General features: G+C 42.1%; 1 protein-coding gene and 1 long non-coding RNA gene across 2 annotated transcripts in view; one reads left to right on the forward strand and one right to left on the reverse strand.

Annotated features, from left to right (window-relative positions):
* Nucleotides 1-16,827, reverse strand: part of RNF175 (ring finger protein 175) — a 29,245-nt gene extending 12,418 nt beyond the window's left edge. The window contains 3 exon segments of the mRNA XM_045018582.1: nt 7,823-7,964; nt 12,008-12,045; nt 16,601-16,827. Of these exon segments, the coding sequence (XP_044874517.1) occupies nt 7,823-7,948 (126 nt within the window). The 5' untranslated portion in view covers nt 7,949-7,964; nt 12,008-12,045; nt 16,601-16,827.
* LOC123371235 lies at nt 2,531-10,679 on the forward strand. Its single transcript, XR_006579728.1, has 2 exons — nt 2,531-2,719; nt 10,473-10,679. It is a non-coding gene; the product is annotated as an uncharacterized LOC123371235 (long non-coding RNA).
* Nucleotides 16,828-17,090: the final 263 nt, after the last annotated feature.

The following is a 17,090-nucleotide window of genomic DNA, read 5'->3' on the forward strand; positions in this document are numbered from 1 at the left end:
TACTTCAAAAGAAGGCAAAAAGGACTACAGAATGCTTCTCAATGTGCAGGGGGAGCAAGCATACACACTGTTACATGTACTCCTTTGTGGAGTTCAGCACCTTCTCCTCTTTAGTGGCTGGCATGAGTTATGGCTGTGCCTTCTCACTGCATTCTGCCCACCCCTTCCTGCCCCCTATAGGGCACTGTTCACCCTCATGAGAGATGGGGGAGCAGTCCCTGGCTTTCTTTGACTGCAGGGACCTGAATTCTGACTGGCCCTCATCTAAGCCATTCCAGTTGGAAGAGGCTTCTTGCTGCCGCCCCTTCCCACTGTGCACCTGCGTAAGGGCCAGGAAGAACATGATCCCAAAGTTCTAACATGGTCACGTTATTTTTTGACTGCTGAAAGTTGAACCTACAATTACAGTTCAGCCTCTTAAATTATCAGACCGTCAGCTACATAGGAGCAGCAACTTTCACAGATTTGTTCAATGCTAATCATGGTTATCTAATTGGTTAGTTATAAACATTCATGTTTTAACTAATTTTAAAATTGTATTTTGAGATTTTCTATGCTAATTCTATAAGGAGATTGATTAGAATATAGTATTTTAATGTAATATCTTCATCAAAATTCAGTCTAAAAAGAACTCCTCTCTTCAAAGCTATTAAAGATACTCTTCATTATGTTCTACACAAATCCAACTGTTAATTTTAATAGTAATTGCCACATATGAAGTGTAGGAAAGTTCAATCAAGTAAATAAGAGTATAAAATATGAAATCATGTCATAAAGATACAAGGCCTAGTCTCTGCAATATATTAATAATGCTGGAGGGTCACCATCTGGACAACTTCATATAATAACACATCTGCATTGTTGGTAAATGGCAACTCTAGCATCTGGATCATATTATTCCAAATTTTCCTCATCCACATATCATAGCAAGAGGAATTTCCTGACAAATCAGACAGCTGCCAAAAAGTAAAATGTTTTTCTCTTTATTGTACTTTAAATGAGCACAAAAAGACCTGGAAGTGAAGTCAGCATTGGCATCCTAGACAGCATTCCCATTTTCTAATTATACAGATGGAACAACAATTCACACAAACACACAATGGTTTTTTTTAAGATTATATTTGTACTGCCTCAAATTATCATTTTTTTCTGTTATGAGTAAACAAGAACTTATACCACAAACAAATTCAGCAAAAAAACCCATTATCGTGCTTTTCCTTCCATCTTAAAGCAAATGGTGAAAAATGCATATATAAAGAAAATAACTGTTCATAATTAGATTTATTGTGACAGAATGATCTCATCAGAACTTGTTAACTTGGCAACAGAAGCTAATGGGCTTTCTAAATGTCTAGTTTCTTTTGATGCAGACATATTCAAATATTTAAAACATGTGCATGAAAGCAGTATTAACTCAGCTATGTGGTATTTAAATTTTAATGTAATATGCTTACATTCAATTGTATGCCAGAAATTGGCAGAGATTTCTATATTAGCCAAACCAAAATGACAATATTTTCAAGTTTAGACTCATTACTTATTGGTAGAAATCAATTATTTGTTAAATATACTACTTCATTTGTCAACTGTATTCCAAAGTACTCATTACATGGCAATCTTGCCACAGAGGATTTATGACTAGTAGAATAGACAACTTATATTTATATAGTCATCTATGATCAGAAGCATCTGAAATGATTTGAAGACAAATATTCCCTTTTCTGTCCTACATATTTTAAAACTTTGTATTATGCCAGAAGAAAGCATTTTTCTCTACTCAGCTCATATATATTAAATATTAATCAGTAGATAGCTTCCAAAAATAAGCAAACTTTATGATAAGAAGCAGCTCAGTGTCTGCTAGTCAGATTTTCCCTTGGGAAAAGACAGAGGGTCAAATCATTTGACAAGCTTTCTTACTATATTCTTTTTTTCAGCTGAAGAGTCCAGACTTGACTCTCCATTCTGTCACATCAGTTTGACATTGACTTCAGTGGAGTCAAGTCAGTGTAAAACTAGTGTAATGGAATAGGAGAACCAGGCCCGCTACTTGCACAGTGAACTGATCACTTTCTGAAAATCAAGCTCTTAAGATATTTTTCAGCTTGGATATGAAAAAAATGGAGGGATCCAGAATCACTACTCAACTTTGAAAATCTTGGACAACAAATTTAATTTGTCAAGAAAACTAATCAGGATTTCATAAACTCTTATGCGTCCAATGAAGTGGGTATTCACCCACGAAAGCTTATGCTCCAATACATCTGTTAGTCAATAAGGTGCCACAGGACTCCTTGTTGCTTTTTACAGATCCAGACTAACACGGTTACCCCTCTGATAATAAACTCTTATAGTTTCCTTCAATCTGCAGCTCCATAATTTGGAAGCTAATTCTTTCGGCCAACTAGCATCTACAAGAAGTACTGCAGAGAGGACTACTAAGATTTATTCCAGCATCAGCAAAACCACATTTTTTTTTCCAGGCTCACACCCAAGCTATTTTACATCTGACCATCTGGTGGCTGGCAACTTCTTCCCTCACACCAGAATTATCCACAGCTGAATTTTGGCTGGTTTGTTAGAACAAATGCTCTTACTCCTTTGACACAGGAACCTTTCCCAGCATGCTCCTCTTTCAGTTGCTGGCCCTCGAAATTCTGAATAAAACTACAGAACGCATTTTAGAAGCTGCAGGCTGTAACTACGTCCCTTAAATTCAGTAAGTATTTGGGTATTTTTCTCTTTCTCTATTTTTTCCCCCCTTTTTAGACACACTGATGCCCTTTCCTTCAAGGTTTGATTTTTATGCTTCCTGTAGCCTATTTCCTCCCAAGTTTACCAAACAACTGGTAGGTTGTCAATCCCCCACAACTCTTTGTCTGACTCCTACCTACTACAGTCATGCAAAGAGCTCATTAATGAGTCAGTCAAACACCCATCCCGCAGAGGACATAACATCCAGCTCAGAATAAAGAAGACAGAAATCATTTGGAGGTACCTTGAAGGGAATAAGAAGACTTAGGACAGCCTTCCATCAGAGTGCCTTCATACCACTAGGAATAATAGTGCCTTTGTACCAGAGGCACTGTGGTGCCAAATGGTTATGCCAAACCAAGCCACATGTGATGATAATCTGGTTTCCTAATGTCCTATGGAAAGGGAACACAGAAGAAGCAGTTTCCATTCCCCCCTCTCCCCCCGATTACAACCACCTGCTTTTTGTCAGCAGACTAAAATTCCAAGCCTCAACTATATAGTTATTCTACTGGGGAGGGTTGTGTGGCTTGCTTCTTTATCTGACCCCCTCCCTAAGAGGTTAGCATTTTGTCAGCAGCATCAGAAACAAAAATATTTAATTCTCTCACATCTGTACATAGAATCTGACACATACAAAGTATGAGTAAACTACTCAGATACAAGTTGGATGATCAAAAGCTGGGTAGCAAGCAAGAGAAATACTGTACACGAGAAACAAGAGTAGAGAGCAGTTTTCTCTTTTTAATGTGTTGGTTTTGGAGTTTTTTAAAACTAGGATTTAGTTAAATCTCACTGATTTAGTGAGATTACAGTGATATCAGTATGAGCACACCCTATAATCATAATAACTCGCACCTGACTGTACCTAGATCAGGTAGTGATGCAGAGGTCTAAACCTGCCTGTATTTAGTTTTGTGATAGGTTTTGTTTTGTTTTTAACTCCAAATGTGTAGTGCCCTGTGTGTTAGTCAAGCTAATCAAGAAATTAATGCAAGTGCATTCAAAGCTTCTGTTTCTAAATGATCTGAGTTGATAAATCAGTGTGTGCTGATTGGTTTCAGATGCTACATTCAGATTATTTTGTGTAAGAATCTAGCTAGTCAGTAAACTTTTATGTCCTGATCCTTGTACCGGATATTATTGTGCTTCATAAAGTGGCTCAGATTCTGTTATCAATTACACTGGTATAAATTTAGAGTGATTGAATGGATTTCAATATTCTTGCAAAGTTATAGTTAAAGAAGAAGTGACTTCTTTAAGGTGATGAGACTAAAAGGGTTTACCAGTGGTGTGAATGACATCTCTTGTTTCTTTCTGTAGTTATCTAATACACAAGCATTTTAAAATGTTGTGGTCAAGTTAGCTCACAGATTCCCTGTGATTCACAGAAATATCCTAAACAGCATGTTTATGTGGCCAGTGATCAGACATGCCCACCCCGTGGGGAAAAAAATGCAGAAATTGGGCTTGTTTTTGGCTTACTTGGCTTGTGAGTTGCTTGTTGGCTAGTTTTTGACTCATAGCTTGTTTGACTTGTAGCTTGTTGTAGTTTGATGCTGCTTTTTTTTAAAATTGGCTCCCAGTAAGCAGAGGCAAGGGGGGAGAGAGTCAGAGGTGCATAGTGGGTCCACCATAATCTCAGACTGCATGCTGGGGGGGGGGGATCTAGTCACACAGAGGGTTGGGGTTCTTAGGGATTGGCTTGTTTTGAAATGGGATTAGCTTGATTTTTGGTTTATTGTGAAAGTCAGGGTGTTTATTTATCACGTGAAAGTTGGCAACTGTGCCACTGAGGAGGCCAATTTAAAAATTAGGTAATATGTGCCTGGACTTGCCATATGGCTGTAGAGCTATTCTTTTTCACAAACTACAAGATATAATAATGAAAAATTCTCTGAAGTTATCTAATGTGGTATTAATGCTCTGCACTATCCATTGTTTGAGACTCAGTACAAGTAACATTATTAGCCTTGTAAAAATAGATGAGCTCGGATGTGAAACTAAATTATTTTCTCAGCTTAGCAGAGCATAAAGCAGAACTGCCACAACCAAGTCCAAAATTAGCTTCAACTTCTGGTATGACGGTTTATATAGACGGAGATTCTGCTTCTTTTCGCTGCGTTTCCATTATTACTGGATTTGAAGATCTCGCCATTGCCACAGGACTATGATTCATCACTTAAATAGGGCTGGGGTGGGGGAGGGAGTGCGGGGTGCTGTGTGCAGGAAGGGGCTCAGGGCAAAAGGTTGGGATGCAGGAAGGGGCTGGGGGCAGGGGGGCAGGAGGGAGTGTGAGAGGGGGCACAGGGCAGAGGGTTGGGGTGCAGGAGGGGTGTGGCATGGGGCTCAGGGCAGGGGATTGGGGTGCAGGAGGGGTGTGGCATGGGGCTCAGGGCAGGGGATTGGGGTGCAGGAGGGGTGTGGCAGTGCTGGAGGGCTCAGGGCAGGGGGTTGGGGGTGCAGGGTGTGGCAGGGGGTTGGGGTGCAGGATGCTGGAGGGGTTCAGGGTGCGGGCTCCAGCCCAGCACCACTTACCTTGAGTGGCTCCGGGGTGACAGTGGTGCGCAGCGGGGCTAAGGCAGGCTCCCTGCAGCCTCTGGGGGAGAGGAGGGTGGGGCAGTGCGCGGAGCCCTATGCCCCCCACTTTCCCCAGGGGCCACAGGGATGTGGTGCCAGCTGCTTCCGGGAGTGGCATGGGGCCAGGGCAGGCAGGAAGCCTGCCTTAGTCCCGCTCCGCCACGGGGCTGGCAATCCCGTGGATCGGATCCAAAGCCCTGATGGTCTGGATCCAGCCCACGGGCCTTAGTTTGCCCACCCCTGTTGTTGTACATTTAAAAAAAAACAATCCCCCCACCTTACTAAAACCTGATTTAATGCTTGTAGCTGAAGTGGGTCCTCTATAAGGTGAATATAAGATAGATCATATGAATGAGTATTAGGTCCACTAAAATCATCACCTACCAACCAGATAGAGTTTTAAATGTGATTAACTACTGGTTGAGGCTAAAGTTTCAAAAAGTAGATCCTAGTAAGCAACACAAGGCATAGGACAAGAGCTAGTATACTACTGGAATTTTTGGACACTGACAGAGTGATCCAGCACCAATGAATAGCTTTAGAGTATTGTAAGGGAGAGTAATGAAAGGATAACGCAAAATGTATGTTTTTTAGCACTATCAGAGATTTGCTCATACCAAGAGGGGCCATTATAAAAGCTCAACAACTCTGTATATATGTAGTGCTCAGTTCTGTGTTTGTACTGGTGGTGGGACAGCAGTTTCTCTACCTCTGAGAAACTGATTTCAACAGACAATATTGGTATGAATGCTCAGAGTTGTGGAGTTCTTACTGATATGGAGCCAAATTCATCCCTGGCTTACACCCATTGCAATCCCATTAAAGGCTCTTCATTTTGACAGCCCCTTCCATTATTAAAAGTTTTTATTACAGTTCCTTATTTTGTAAGGTTTACTTTTAGGGACTAATTCACCACTTCACTATTCCAGTTTTTGCCATTGTAATTCCACTGAAATCAACAGAATAACTCCAGCATGAGGTTGAAGTAAGGCAGTGGTGAATCAGCCTCTTTCTATATTTTTCTGTCAAAACACAATGACTGTAAATCATATTAAACTGTGATTCTATCCTCCCTAAACCAATACAAGAAGAGAGGGAAAACTAGTGGATTTTCAACATAATAAATTTAAAATCTCTCCAAGACGGGTAAGTTGTTGGAAAGAGGTCAAGGAAGATTTAGGAAGTGGTTACTGATGTCAATGTGCACTAACTCCTTGGCACCAAAACTCAAGATATCAGTATACAAACTAACAAGGGCTTTGGCCTGGATCATTCATTTCCAAGGACAAATTCCCAGTGGGAAAGAGCTACTTACAAGAGACTCATTGGCTTCAGTGGACTTGCGCACATGCTTAAAGTTCTGTCTCAGGTACTTATAGGTAGGGTGACCAGATATCCCGATTTTATAGGGACAGTCCTGATATCTGGGGCTTTTTTAAATATAGGCTCCTATTACCCCAACCCCTGTCCCGATTTTTCACACTTGCTATCTGGTCACCCTACGTATAGGGCCCCCATTTCCATAGTATGTGAGCAATTCACAATCTTTAATGCAGTTACACTCACATACCCTCGGGAGGTAGGGTATTGTATCTATTTTCACAGTTGGGGAACTGAAGCATAGAGAGCCTGAGGTCCAGATCCTCAAAGATATTTAGGCTCCTAACTTCCACTGATTGGGGATCTGGACCTAAGGACACACAGCAATCTGTGGTGGAGCCCAGGTATCCTAAGTCCCAGGCTAGTGCCCTAATCACTGGACCATCCTTCCTTCAGAGTTAGTCATGTGCAGAACACCTTGCTCAATCAAAGCTTCAGACTCTCTTTGGATACTTCTCTACATCATCCCTTCGGTTAGGTGTGGATGGTGACTGTGGAAGGGGAAGAGAAAGAGATGTGACATACTCCTGTGAGAAATTCATCGCCAGCTCCCAGATTCCCAATCAGATGTGTGAGTTTCTGAGGGCCGTGTTCTAATTTTTTTCCTACTTTTTTTATTTTTTTTTCCTACTTTTTTTTTTTTTAAACCACCAAAGACTGACTTCAGGACCAATTCGTATATAGAGGAAATCAAATTAGAGTTGCTTTTTTCCTCATGGAATGGTAAAAGCTACTCTTCTTGAGAACAAGAATGATGGCTCATTTTCTCCATCCATTCACAGCAGTGCCATTCTGAACTTAAGTCCTCAAGAGACAGATTGAAAGGGGGGAGGGGGAATAGCTCAGTGGTTTGAGCATTAGTCTGCTAAATCCAGAGTTGTGAGTTCAATCCTTAAGGGGGCCACTTAGGGATCTGGGGTAAAATCAGTGCTTAGTCCTGCTAGTGAAGGCAGAGGGCTGGACCTCATGTCCCTTCCAGTTCTATGAGATAGGTGTGTGTGTGTGTGTGTGTGTGTATGTGTATATATATAAAATCTTTGCATGAGAAAGAACTGATGTTTTGAGATGCTATGGCTCTAAAACAGCAATCTTTTGACTGGTTACTTACATTGTATGACCTGCAGTGCCTTTGCTTCCATTGAACTAGTACAATCTGTGCCACTACCAAGGTTGCAATGAGAATAAGAACCATCTCCATATGCATAGATTCGTGGCCATCGTGCTTTGCATGCATCTTCTGATGCTGAAGTCTGAAAAAAAATGCATACAATTAAAATGTACACAGCAGTCCATACTTTTTTTTGACAATGAGAAGCTGGGAGGAGGATAGCTGGAAATGCCCAGACAGACCTGAAGAAGATAGCAAACTAGTAAATTAGGTGTTAGTTTGCAATGCAATATGCCACTGCAGTTTTGGTCACTATACAGTAACTCCTTACTTAACGTTGTAGTTATGTTCCTGAAAAATGCGACTTTAAGTGAAACGATGTTAAGCAAATCCAATTTCCCCATAAGAATTAATGTAAATGAGGGGGTTAGGTTCCAGGGAATTTTCACCAGTCTTTTGTCTGGTGAAAAAAAATTCCCTGGAACCTAACCCCCTCATTTACATTAATTCGTATGGGGAAATTGGATTTGCTTAACATCGTTTCACTTAAAGTCGCATTACATATACACACACAATAGTACACAGTGATGATGATTGTGAAGCTGGGTTGAGGTGGAGGAGTCAGAGGGTGAGATATTTCCCAGGGAATGCCTTACTGCTAAATGATGAACTAGCAATTGGCTGAGCCCTCAAGCGTTAACTCTCACACTCTACAAGGCAGCAGGAATGGAGGGAGGGGAGAGAGCATCACAGACAAAGACACACACCCTGTGTGTGTGAGAGAGAGATGTGCATTTCCCCTTTAAGTCAGGAGCGGCTCTATGTTTTTTGCTGTCCCAAGCAGGGCAGTCAGGCGGCCTTCGGCAGCGTTTCCACGGGAGGTCCGCCGGTCCCGCAGATTCGGCGGCGGTTCTGCGGGTGATCTGCTGGTCCCACGCCTTTGTCATACCCACCGTCGAATTGATGCCAAAACCACGGGACCAGCGGACCTCCCACAGAAACGCTGCCGAATGCTGCCTGACTGCCGCCCTCACAGTGACCGGCAGGCCGCCCCCTGCAGCTTGCCGCCCCAGGCACGCGCTTGCTGCACTGGTGCCTGGAGCCGCCCTTGCTTTAAGTACACTGCCTTGTTAATTGGCTCAGCTTGCTGAGACCGCAGCTGCTGCCAGCAAGCTCTCTCCATCCTGAGCCCTGTTGTGTGTCCCCCCTGCTCTATGGAAGATGGGGTAAGCGGGGTGCAGGAGTGGGGGGGACACCCTGACATTAGTCCCCATCTTCCTCCCCTCCCACCCACACAGCAAGCAGGAGTCTCAGGGAGCAGCTCCAAGGCAGAGGGCAGGAGCAGCACATGGCAGTGGGGGGAGGGACAGCTGCAATTGCTAGCCTGCTGGGCAGCTGCTGCACAGGGAACTTAGGGGAGTGTGGGGCTGCCGGTCCACCCTGGTTCCAAGCCCCCACCAGCTAGCTGCAACGGGCTGCTCTTCCTGCAAGCAGTGGACAAAGCAGGCGGCTGCCAAACGATGTTAGAAGGGAGCATTGCACAACTTTAAACGAGCATGTTCCCTAATTGATCAGCAACGTAACAACGAAACGTTAACCGGGATGACTTTAAGTGAGGAGTTACTGCATATGAAACTATCAAATCACAGAGCTGGAAGGGAATTACACCATCTGTATAACTGCAGCCCTGCCTGGAATACAGGTTTCTATTTGGGTGCCTCAATAACCGAAAAATATTGACAAATTGAAAGGTGTTCAGAGAAAAGGAACACAAATTATTAGGGGGTTGGACTGACTTTAAGTACAATCCAAATGCTGTTCAGTTTACCTATGCAATGGCTAATGGAGGCAAGGGGAGAAGAGGAAATGTCATAATAATCAACTTGTCCCTTATGCACATCAGAGAGGGAGAGAAATGGTACCTGGGGGCATTGTGGGAGAAAATTAAAAAATAGAAAATTTAGCATGATTACCAGGAAAAACTTCATGACATTAATATTAATTAAATTCTTCCTAGGCAAATGGTAGAAGCTCCAGTGCTTGGGTTGTTTAGAACTAGACTGACTAAAACAAGAGAAAAACCATCCTGCACTGGCATGGCAATAGACTAGATGCTCTAATAGGTCCTTCTCCTCTCTAATTTCTGTTGACCTCATTCTAAACACAGAGAGGTCACAACTGAAGCCACAGAGACAAATTGTCTTTCAATTTTTGATGTGTTTGCAAGAGGGTAGAATTCCAGTTGTCACATCTGAACTGACCCTGGCATTTTGGTTCCAGGTCAGAAACAAAACTGGAAGGAGCCTTAAATTCTCTGCCTCTGTTTCCCTGTCTGTAAAATGCGGATGAGCTCAGTTATTCATTTTCCTTACAAGGTCACTGTGAGGGTTAATTAGTTAATGCTTGTAAAAATTTGTGAAGTTAGAAAGTGCTATATAACAAATGTTAAGGGCTGAATCACAGAGCCTGGGAGGAAGAAAGGACCTATTTTCTGTTTTGGATCCCAAACCAGTCACTCTCATGATTAAAGCCCAAAGGTGGAAATCTTGACAACTAAAAATGATCCTACCATAAATTTGGGACCAACATTTTGTGAAATTTTGAGGTTGTCAAGACTGAACCTGACCTCTATTCCTGCTTTGATCTGCAGCTTGAACCCCAGCTCTAGCCTCATCTGGATCCAGATTTGAACCCTGAATTGGATGGAAATCTACTCTTCACTGCTAGTACTTCTCTGTAATGTATCAGACCAAAGCCCTGGATCCAACAATACTTTGAATGTTGAGGAAGTTTGGATCCAGATCTTAATGTCGTGGCTCTGCTTCTCAGAAAAGAGATGCTAGCTGCCTCTTTCCTAGTTTAAAACAGAAGTAGTGGTTGGGAGGGAAAGGCTCAGGATGTACCACTTCTCCCCTTGTCATACTTGTCATACTGACTCTTCCGTTCAAAAAGCAATGACTATTTGGCCTGTGCCAACATCACAGATGAGTGCAGTATAGCTACCCATCTTAGTCCCTTCTTCCTTCTCAGAAATGCAGCTTTATCAAAGTGTCCCTGTTAAGTTTATTCTACACAATACCCCCAAATGCACATTTGAAATATATCCCTTAATAACATTGTTTTCCACAAAGTAAAAAGGCTATCTAATCATAAATAAAATATATAAACCTATATATAAATATTATATAAACCTATCTGAAAGATTTTTCTGGCAATCCCCAAAATCAAAACACCCTTCTAGACTTCAATATAGAATGCAGTATATCACTTTAACAAAGATGATATGAGAGCTATAGAAGAGATATGAGAAATACTTGTCAAATAACATTGCAGAATTTAGCTGAATGACTCATGGTCAGACCACACTTTGAATTGCAGATGGGGAGAATGTTCATGTGTATGTTCTGAGTGTCAGAAACATATACATTTCATGTTATAATAAAAGAATCACTTCTGCTATTTTACTGACACCACACTTGCTATAAATATTTTAAAGTGGCCAGTGAATGTGATGCACTTAGCATCTTCCTCCCAGAAATAAAGTGCACTGTTCTTAGAGTGCCGCCTGCTGGATAATTTACATGATATAATGTCAGAGGAAGATGTTCATTCTGTTCCACCTGGATGGTGGCCTTCTAAAAATACCTGGAGTGGGGATGCATGCAGCTTATATATGAGGGTAAATTAAAATCTACTGTGATGGAGGGAAAAAGGTGAAATGGTCACATAACATGATCCCACTCTCTCTATCTTAGCCCTGCTGGGTTTTTTTTTAATTAGTTAAAAAAAACTTAATTAAGAGATATTTCTTTATATTTTATTTGACTTGTGGAAAGAGATAGGAAGCACTAAATTTATTATATAGATCATCTTTAATTTATCAAGTAGAATACTATACTTTACTTTAATTAGTAATAGAGATGCTAATTATTTTGTTTTACTGTCGAGTTGATTTAATGCGTAGAATAAAAAGTTCTTGAGCAGTATTTTCTAACTTTTCTGCCATGAATAAATGTTAGAGGAAATGTAAGTGATCTTTATGCTTAATATAGAAAATTAAGGAAAAAAGACTAGACTTTCTAAATCTAAAAACAAATATTTGGGATAACAGCTCTGCCAGTTTCTAGAACTGTTATAATGAAAACCAATGTATAAAATCTACTGCTAATATGAAAACTCACTTACTTCCAGTGTTCCTCTGTTGATAATCTTAATGCATCTCCCTGAAACAGACACAAAACTAATATTATAGCTTGACAATGTACAATAATCAGGAGAGTTTTCTTCTCAAAGTCCCCTTCCCCCTGTACCAATGGTAAGACATATTTAACTCGGATACATATGCCACTGTTTCCCTCAAGTAAACCATGGACTCCATCTCATTCCCCCAGAAATAGGTGGGGATTTCTGCCATTAATATCAGTGTGAGCAAGATCAAGGTCCCAAAACTGAATGAAAGACCAAAAACAAAATTTATATCAGTTGGAATTTTTGTTGTGCTTGTTCTAGGATGGTACATTAAGATGCTGAATTTATCATAAAATATAATGTCCTTTAACTTTCTCCTTAAATCCCTGGGGATAAAATATAGCAATTGCGTAAAAAAATTATCAGGTTAAGAAACATAAGAACATAAGAAAGGCCGTACCGGGTCAGACCAAAGGTCCATCTAGCCCAGTATCTGTCTACCGACAGTGGCCAATGCCAGGTGCCCCAGAGGAAGTGAACCTAACAGGCAATGATCAAGTGATCTCTCTCCTGCCATCCATCTCCATCCTCTGACGAACAGAGGCTAGGGACACCATTCTTACCCATCCTGGCTAATAGGTTGAGTTTAAAGCTAAGTATAGACTTACAAATATAAAGCCTAATTCTGCAGTTGCTGCTGGTATGATTTGTCTTACTGAAGTCCCATAGAGCCATAGTATCGTTCACATAAGTAAGGGTTGACGGATCAAGCCCAGAGAGTGAAGTGTCTAGATACTGCATATTAAAACTGGTTGAAATATTTAATTCAAAACTTTTTAAAACTTAAAGTAGGTTAGTTCTGAAGATGAAATGTGTACATGAAAATTTGTTTTTCTTCAAAATATTCTGATTTTTAAAATTTGAAACAAATGAAAAACTGCAATTTTTTTTTTAAATCAAAACTGAAAATGCACTCCCCTTTTTCAGTGGCAAGTGAAAAAAGGGGGATACAGAGAAGGGAAAGACAGAGGAAGAGGAAATACAAAAAATAGATTTCTATTTTTCAGGTTTTCCATTAAAACCCATAAGTTTAAAAATTTTTGCAAAAAAATTCCAGAAAAATATTTTTTGAAAAATTTCACAAACATTCTTGCCATTTTCCAGCCAGTTATATATAGATAAATCCTGTTAATACATTTGGATCAAATCCTGAGAACATATTGACTACAGTGGGACTACTCATGTGCATACGTTTTACATTCTTTTTATTTATTTAGAGGTATTTCTAGGGTGCTGTTTGCTATAGGAATCCTAACAGTAGGACTTAAAGCAAAATGCCAGCACAAGGGAGTATCTAGGGCTAGATTGTAACTTTTAAATCTACCCTGAATAAAGGGGTGGCATATAGCTGCACCAACCCACAGGAGGAATTACAACTCTCAATCCCCTTGGGCATCTAACTGACATGGAACCAAAGCTCTTCCCATTCTCTGCCCCATCCCATCCCATGACCACCACTTGTTTGCCAGGGAGGCTCTGCATGCTGGCCCCGCCATGAGCACCAGCTCTACAGTTCCCATTGGCCGGGAACCATGGCTAATGGGAGCTGTGGAGGCGACACCTGCAGGCGAGGTAGCACATCTCTGCCTAGGACCCTAGGAGGGAAATGTTGCCACTTCCGGGGAGCCGCCTGAGGTAAGCACCTCGCCTGCAGGGTGCTGCCGCCACAGAACCCCCCCAGTTGTCCCTGCACCTAGGACCAGAAGGCTATGTCGCCACTTCTGGGGAGCTGTGTGGAGCCAGCTGGGTAGGGAGCCTGCCAGCCCTGTGCCAACCAGAGGCCTGGCAACCCTACAATATCAGGACAAATGGCATCCCGATCGTACATCGGTCAGGACGTGGGACGGAATTCAATACTGGGACAGTCCCAATTTTATCAGGATGTCTGGTCACCCTAGAAAAGTACTCCTCTGGACAGCTGAGACATTGAGTCTGAGTCTAATCAGCAAGAGTTACAAAACACAAACTTTATTTACTCTGTGTGTGCATGCGCATGAGCACATACTAATGTGACTTTATAAAATTACTTAATTCTGAAACTGCACATTTGCAAAGTTCTCTCTAGAAATCAGTTGAAACCAAGTTAAAAAGGGCGCAGTTATGCTGAAGAGCTGGAAATGGCACTGAACTCTATTCACTTCTAGAATGTCATTACCTAGCTACTAATGTATCCAATCATCTTGCAGAACTGATAACTTTTAGACCATGTTAAAACATTTCCTGTAATTCTAGTCAGTCTTGGTTTTGCTGTCACTCTACCAAAAGGTTGGTAATGTAATCAGGAGTCATCAGGTCATTTCCCTCAAGATAACAAATACCTTCTGTCTGTTGGACTGATCTATTTAGAAAGAAAAGTGCTTGAAAAACAGTAACCCATTTGATGGTATTGAACCATGCTCTCTGTATGTATGTGTGCACGAACAGGTGGAAGGGGAAGAAATTTGGGAGTAATATTGGGACACTTTTAACCCAAGCCAGTAGATCAAGATTTAAAAAAAAACAAAAAAACAACTTGTCTGTTTTTAGATGGCTGTAGACTTTAATATCAATATAGACAGCACGCTCAGCACAACATTGTATAAAGAGCTCTGCCACTGGAATTACAGTCAAATTCACCTCTTTTCATGCATATTTCCTTAGTAATGAAGAATGATGAAAGAGAGAGAGAAAAACAAAAAAATCTGCTCTGTATATAAAATCCTTACTATATAGATTATCTTTCAAAAGTTGCTGTTTGCCATCAGCAGCTTTGACAGATAAGGTAAATATTAGAATTTATTTACGCAGCAAAAAAACTCAAGTTCAGAGTGTCTGTCAGGTGAAAAGTGCTCCCTAATGAAGTGTAAACCAATATTCTCCATTTTAAAAATGTACAGCACTGGAAAACAGACTGCAGGAAAAAATTCTTTGTTGACAGAGGAATGCACTAGATTACCTAAAAGGTATTTCCAATCTGTAATTTTACATGACTATGAAACACAACCACAGGTAAATCCCATACTTGTTTTTTGACCAGCTATTACACTGTGGCAAAATATACAGACTGGAAATATGGGTGTAGACAAGTAGATAGTGTGGTGTACAATTCTTGTTTCCTGGATTCATCTTTTGTTTGGGTGACTAACAAGTTTGCTTTTTCTCTTTATCACACTCTTCAATAAAGACATGGCTATCTGCACCTCCTGCGATAATTACCATATTGGTCTAAGTTTACACTATACAATTTTGTTCCCATTTTTCAGCACCTGTTTATTGTATATCTTGTCTTAAAATAGACTGAAAGGCCCTTAGGGCAGGCACCATGTATTCTTATCCACCTGTACAGTACCCAGCACAAACGAGCCTTGCTCCTGATTGGGGCCTTTGGATGCTACCAAGATACAAATTAATAATACTTATTAATAGAACAGTAATTATGTATGGAGACCTAATACCACTGTTCTAAGGGCCTCTGCAAAGTTTTTACAGTGTGTGTACATATGTATGTACATACTCTTTGGGGGAGAGCCAGAAAGTCCTGCTGCATGGGCTGGCAGTTCACAAACCCAAAAACTAAGTGTTCCCTCAAGCAGGGGGAAGGGAAATTCCTATATTTGGGATTTGTTCTGAGCACATTTTAAGTCTCTCCCCTGGGTGTATGTGCTTAAATGAGACATTTAGTATCCCATTAATTAATTATTGTTTTGTAAAGAACTTTGGGATGGAAGATACTAGTGGAAAGAACAGGCTTGATTTGGCAAATCTTTCTACATGTTAATAAAGGCTTTCAGGATCAAACCTGTAACCTGCAGTTGTTAAAATCTCCCTCACTCAGCTCATCAATTTGTGATACCCCTGGAGCATAAGGAATTATTCATGGGTTTTCTTCTTACTCTGTAGTTTTTGCTTCTTGCTTCTGATTTTTGTTTAGAAAAGGGTTGTGATTTGGGGCCCAGATGTAAGTAGAAGCTATAGCGTAAGGCCTGCAATATTATTTGGGCGAGTAAGTGTTACTCAAGGTAAGACCGGGCTGCAGATCTGGCTTACATTTAAGGTCAGGCAGGGGAAACTGACAAATAATCGCTACAGCAAAAAGACACTGAGTCAAATCTCTCCGGCAGAGTTCAGTTTCTCTTCACACAACTTTGAAATTTTTAATAAAGTGGGATTAATAATAACAGCGAAATTACAGTGAATTGATACAAATCCCTAAGAACCAAGATCTTCCTCCATATTTGTACAACGTCCCCATGCTATGATCCCCTCTCAAATGACCCCCGCCCCGAACATGCTAAAACAGCAACTACGCTACACAACCCCCACCCCCAGCTGATGCAAACCCTGCTCCCAATAACACACCTTCCCCTCCACTCTACACCCACGTATACAACGTCCTCCCGGCCCCACAATCAACGACGCCGCTGAAACACCTGGCTCTGAGCTGGCCCCACTGACTTCTATGCGGGCGGGCTCTGGCCCCGAGCCCGCATCGCCTTCGCGGAGGGGGCGGGATTGGGGCCTCCGGCGCGGCAGCTCCAGCGCCGCCGTTACCTGTTCGTGCCGGGCCTGGAGCCCCCGGAGCTGGCCGCGGCCAGGCCCATGGCCCTGCTCCCCGCGGCGCTCTAGTGCGGAGCCGCGGCCGCCCCTGAGCAGCGGCTCCCAGCGGCAGCAGCCCCGCGGCGGAGCGGCCGGGCGGGCTGGGTGCCAGGCAGCGCTGACTAGGAGCCCGGTGGCATCGGGAGAGGGGCCCTGGCAGCTGGGCGAGGGCAGGGCTGACTCGGAAAGTGGCAGTCGCGTCGGGGGGCCCGTTTTCAGAAATGGCTGGAAGGCCTAGTGCCTCCCTTGGTCGAGCCCCCTCGGCGCTTGAATCACGGTCTACATTTGGCCTTGATCGCCCCTGTTTGCGGGGACAGGAGAGGGCCCCATCGCGTGCAGTCGGGTAACAGATAACCTAGCAGCACAACCTGCCCGCACAAGCCGGGTAACTGATGGCGTGTGCTGCAGTGCAGTCTGCAGATGCACATTTGGGTAAAGGCCCTTT

This window comes from Mauremys mutica, chromosome 5 (genome assembly GCF_020497125.1).
Source record: "Mauremys mutica isolate MM-2020 ecotype Southern chromosome 5, ASM2049712v1, whole genome shotgun sequence".
Lineage (NCBI taxonomy): Eukaryota > Metazoa > Chordata > Testudines > Geoemydidae > Mauremys > Mauremys mutica.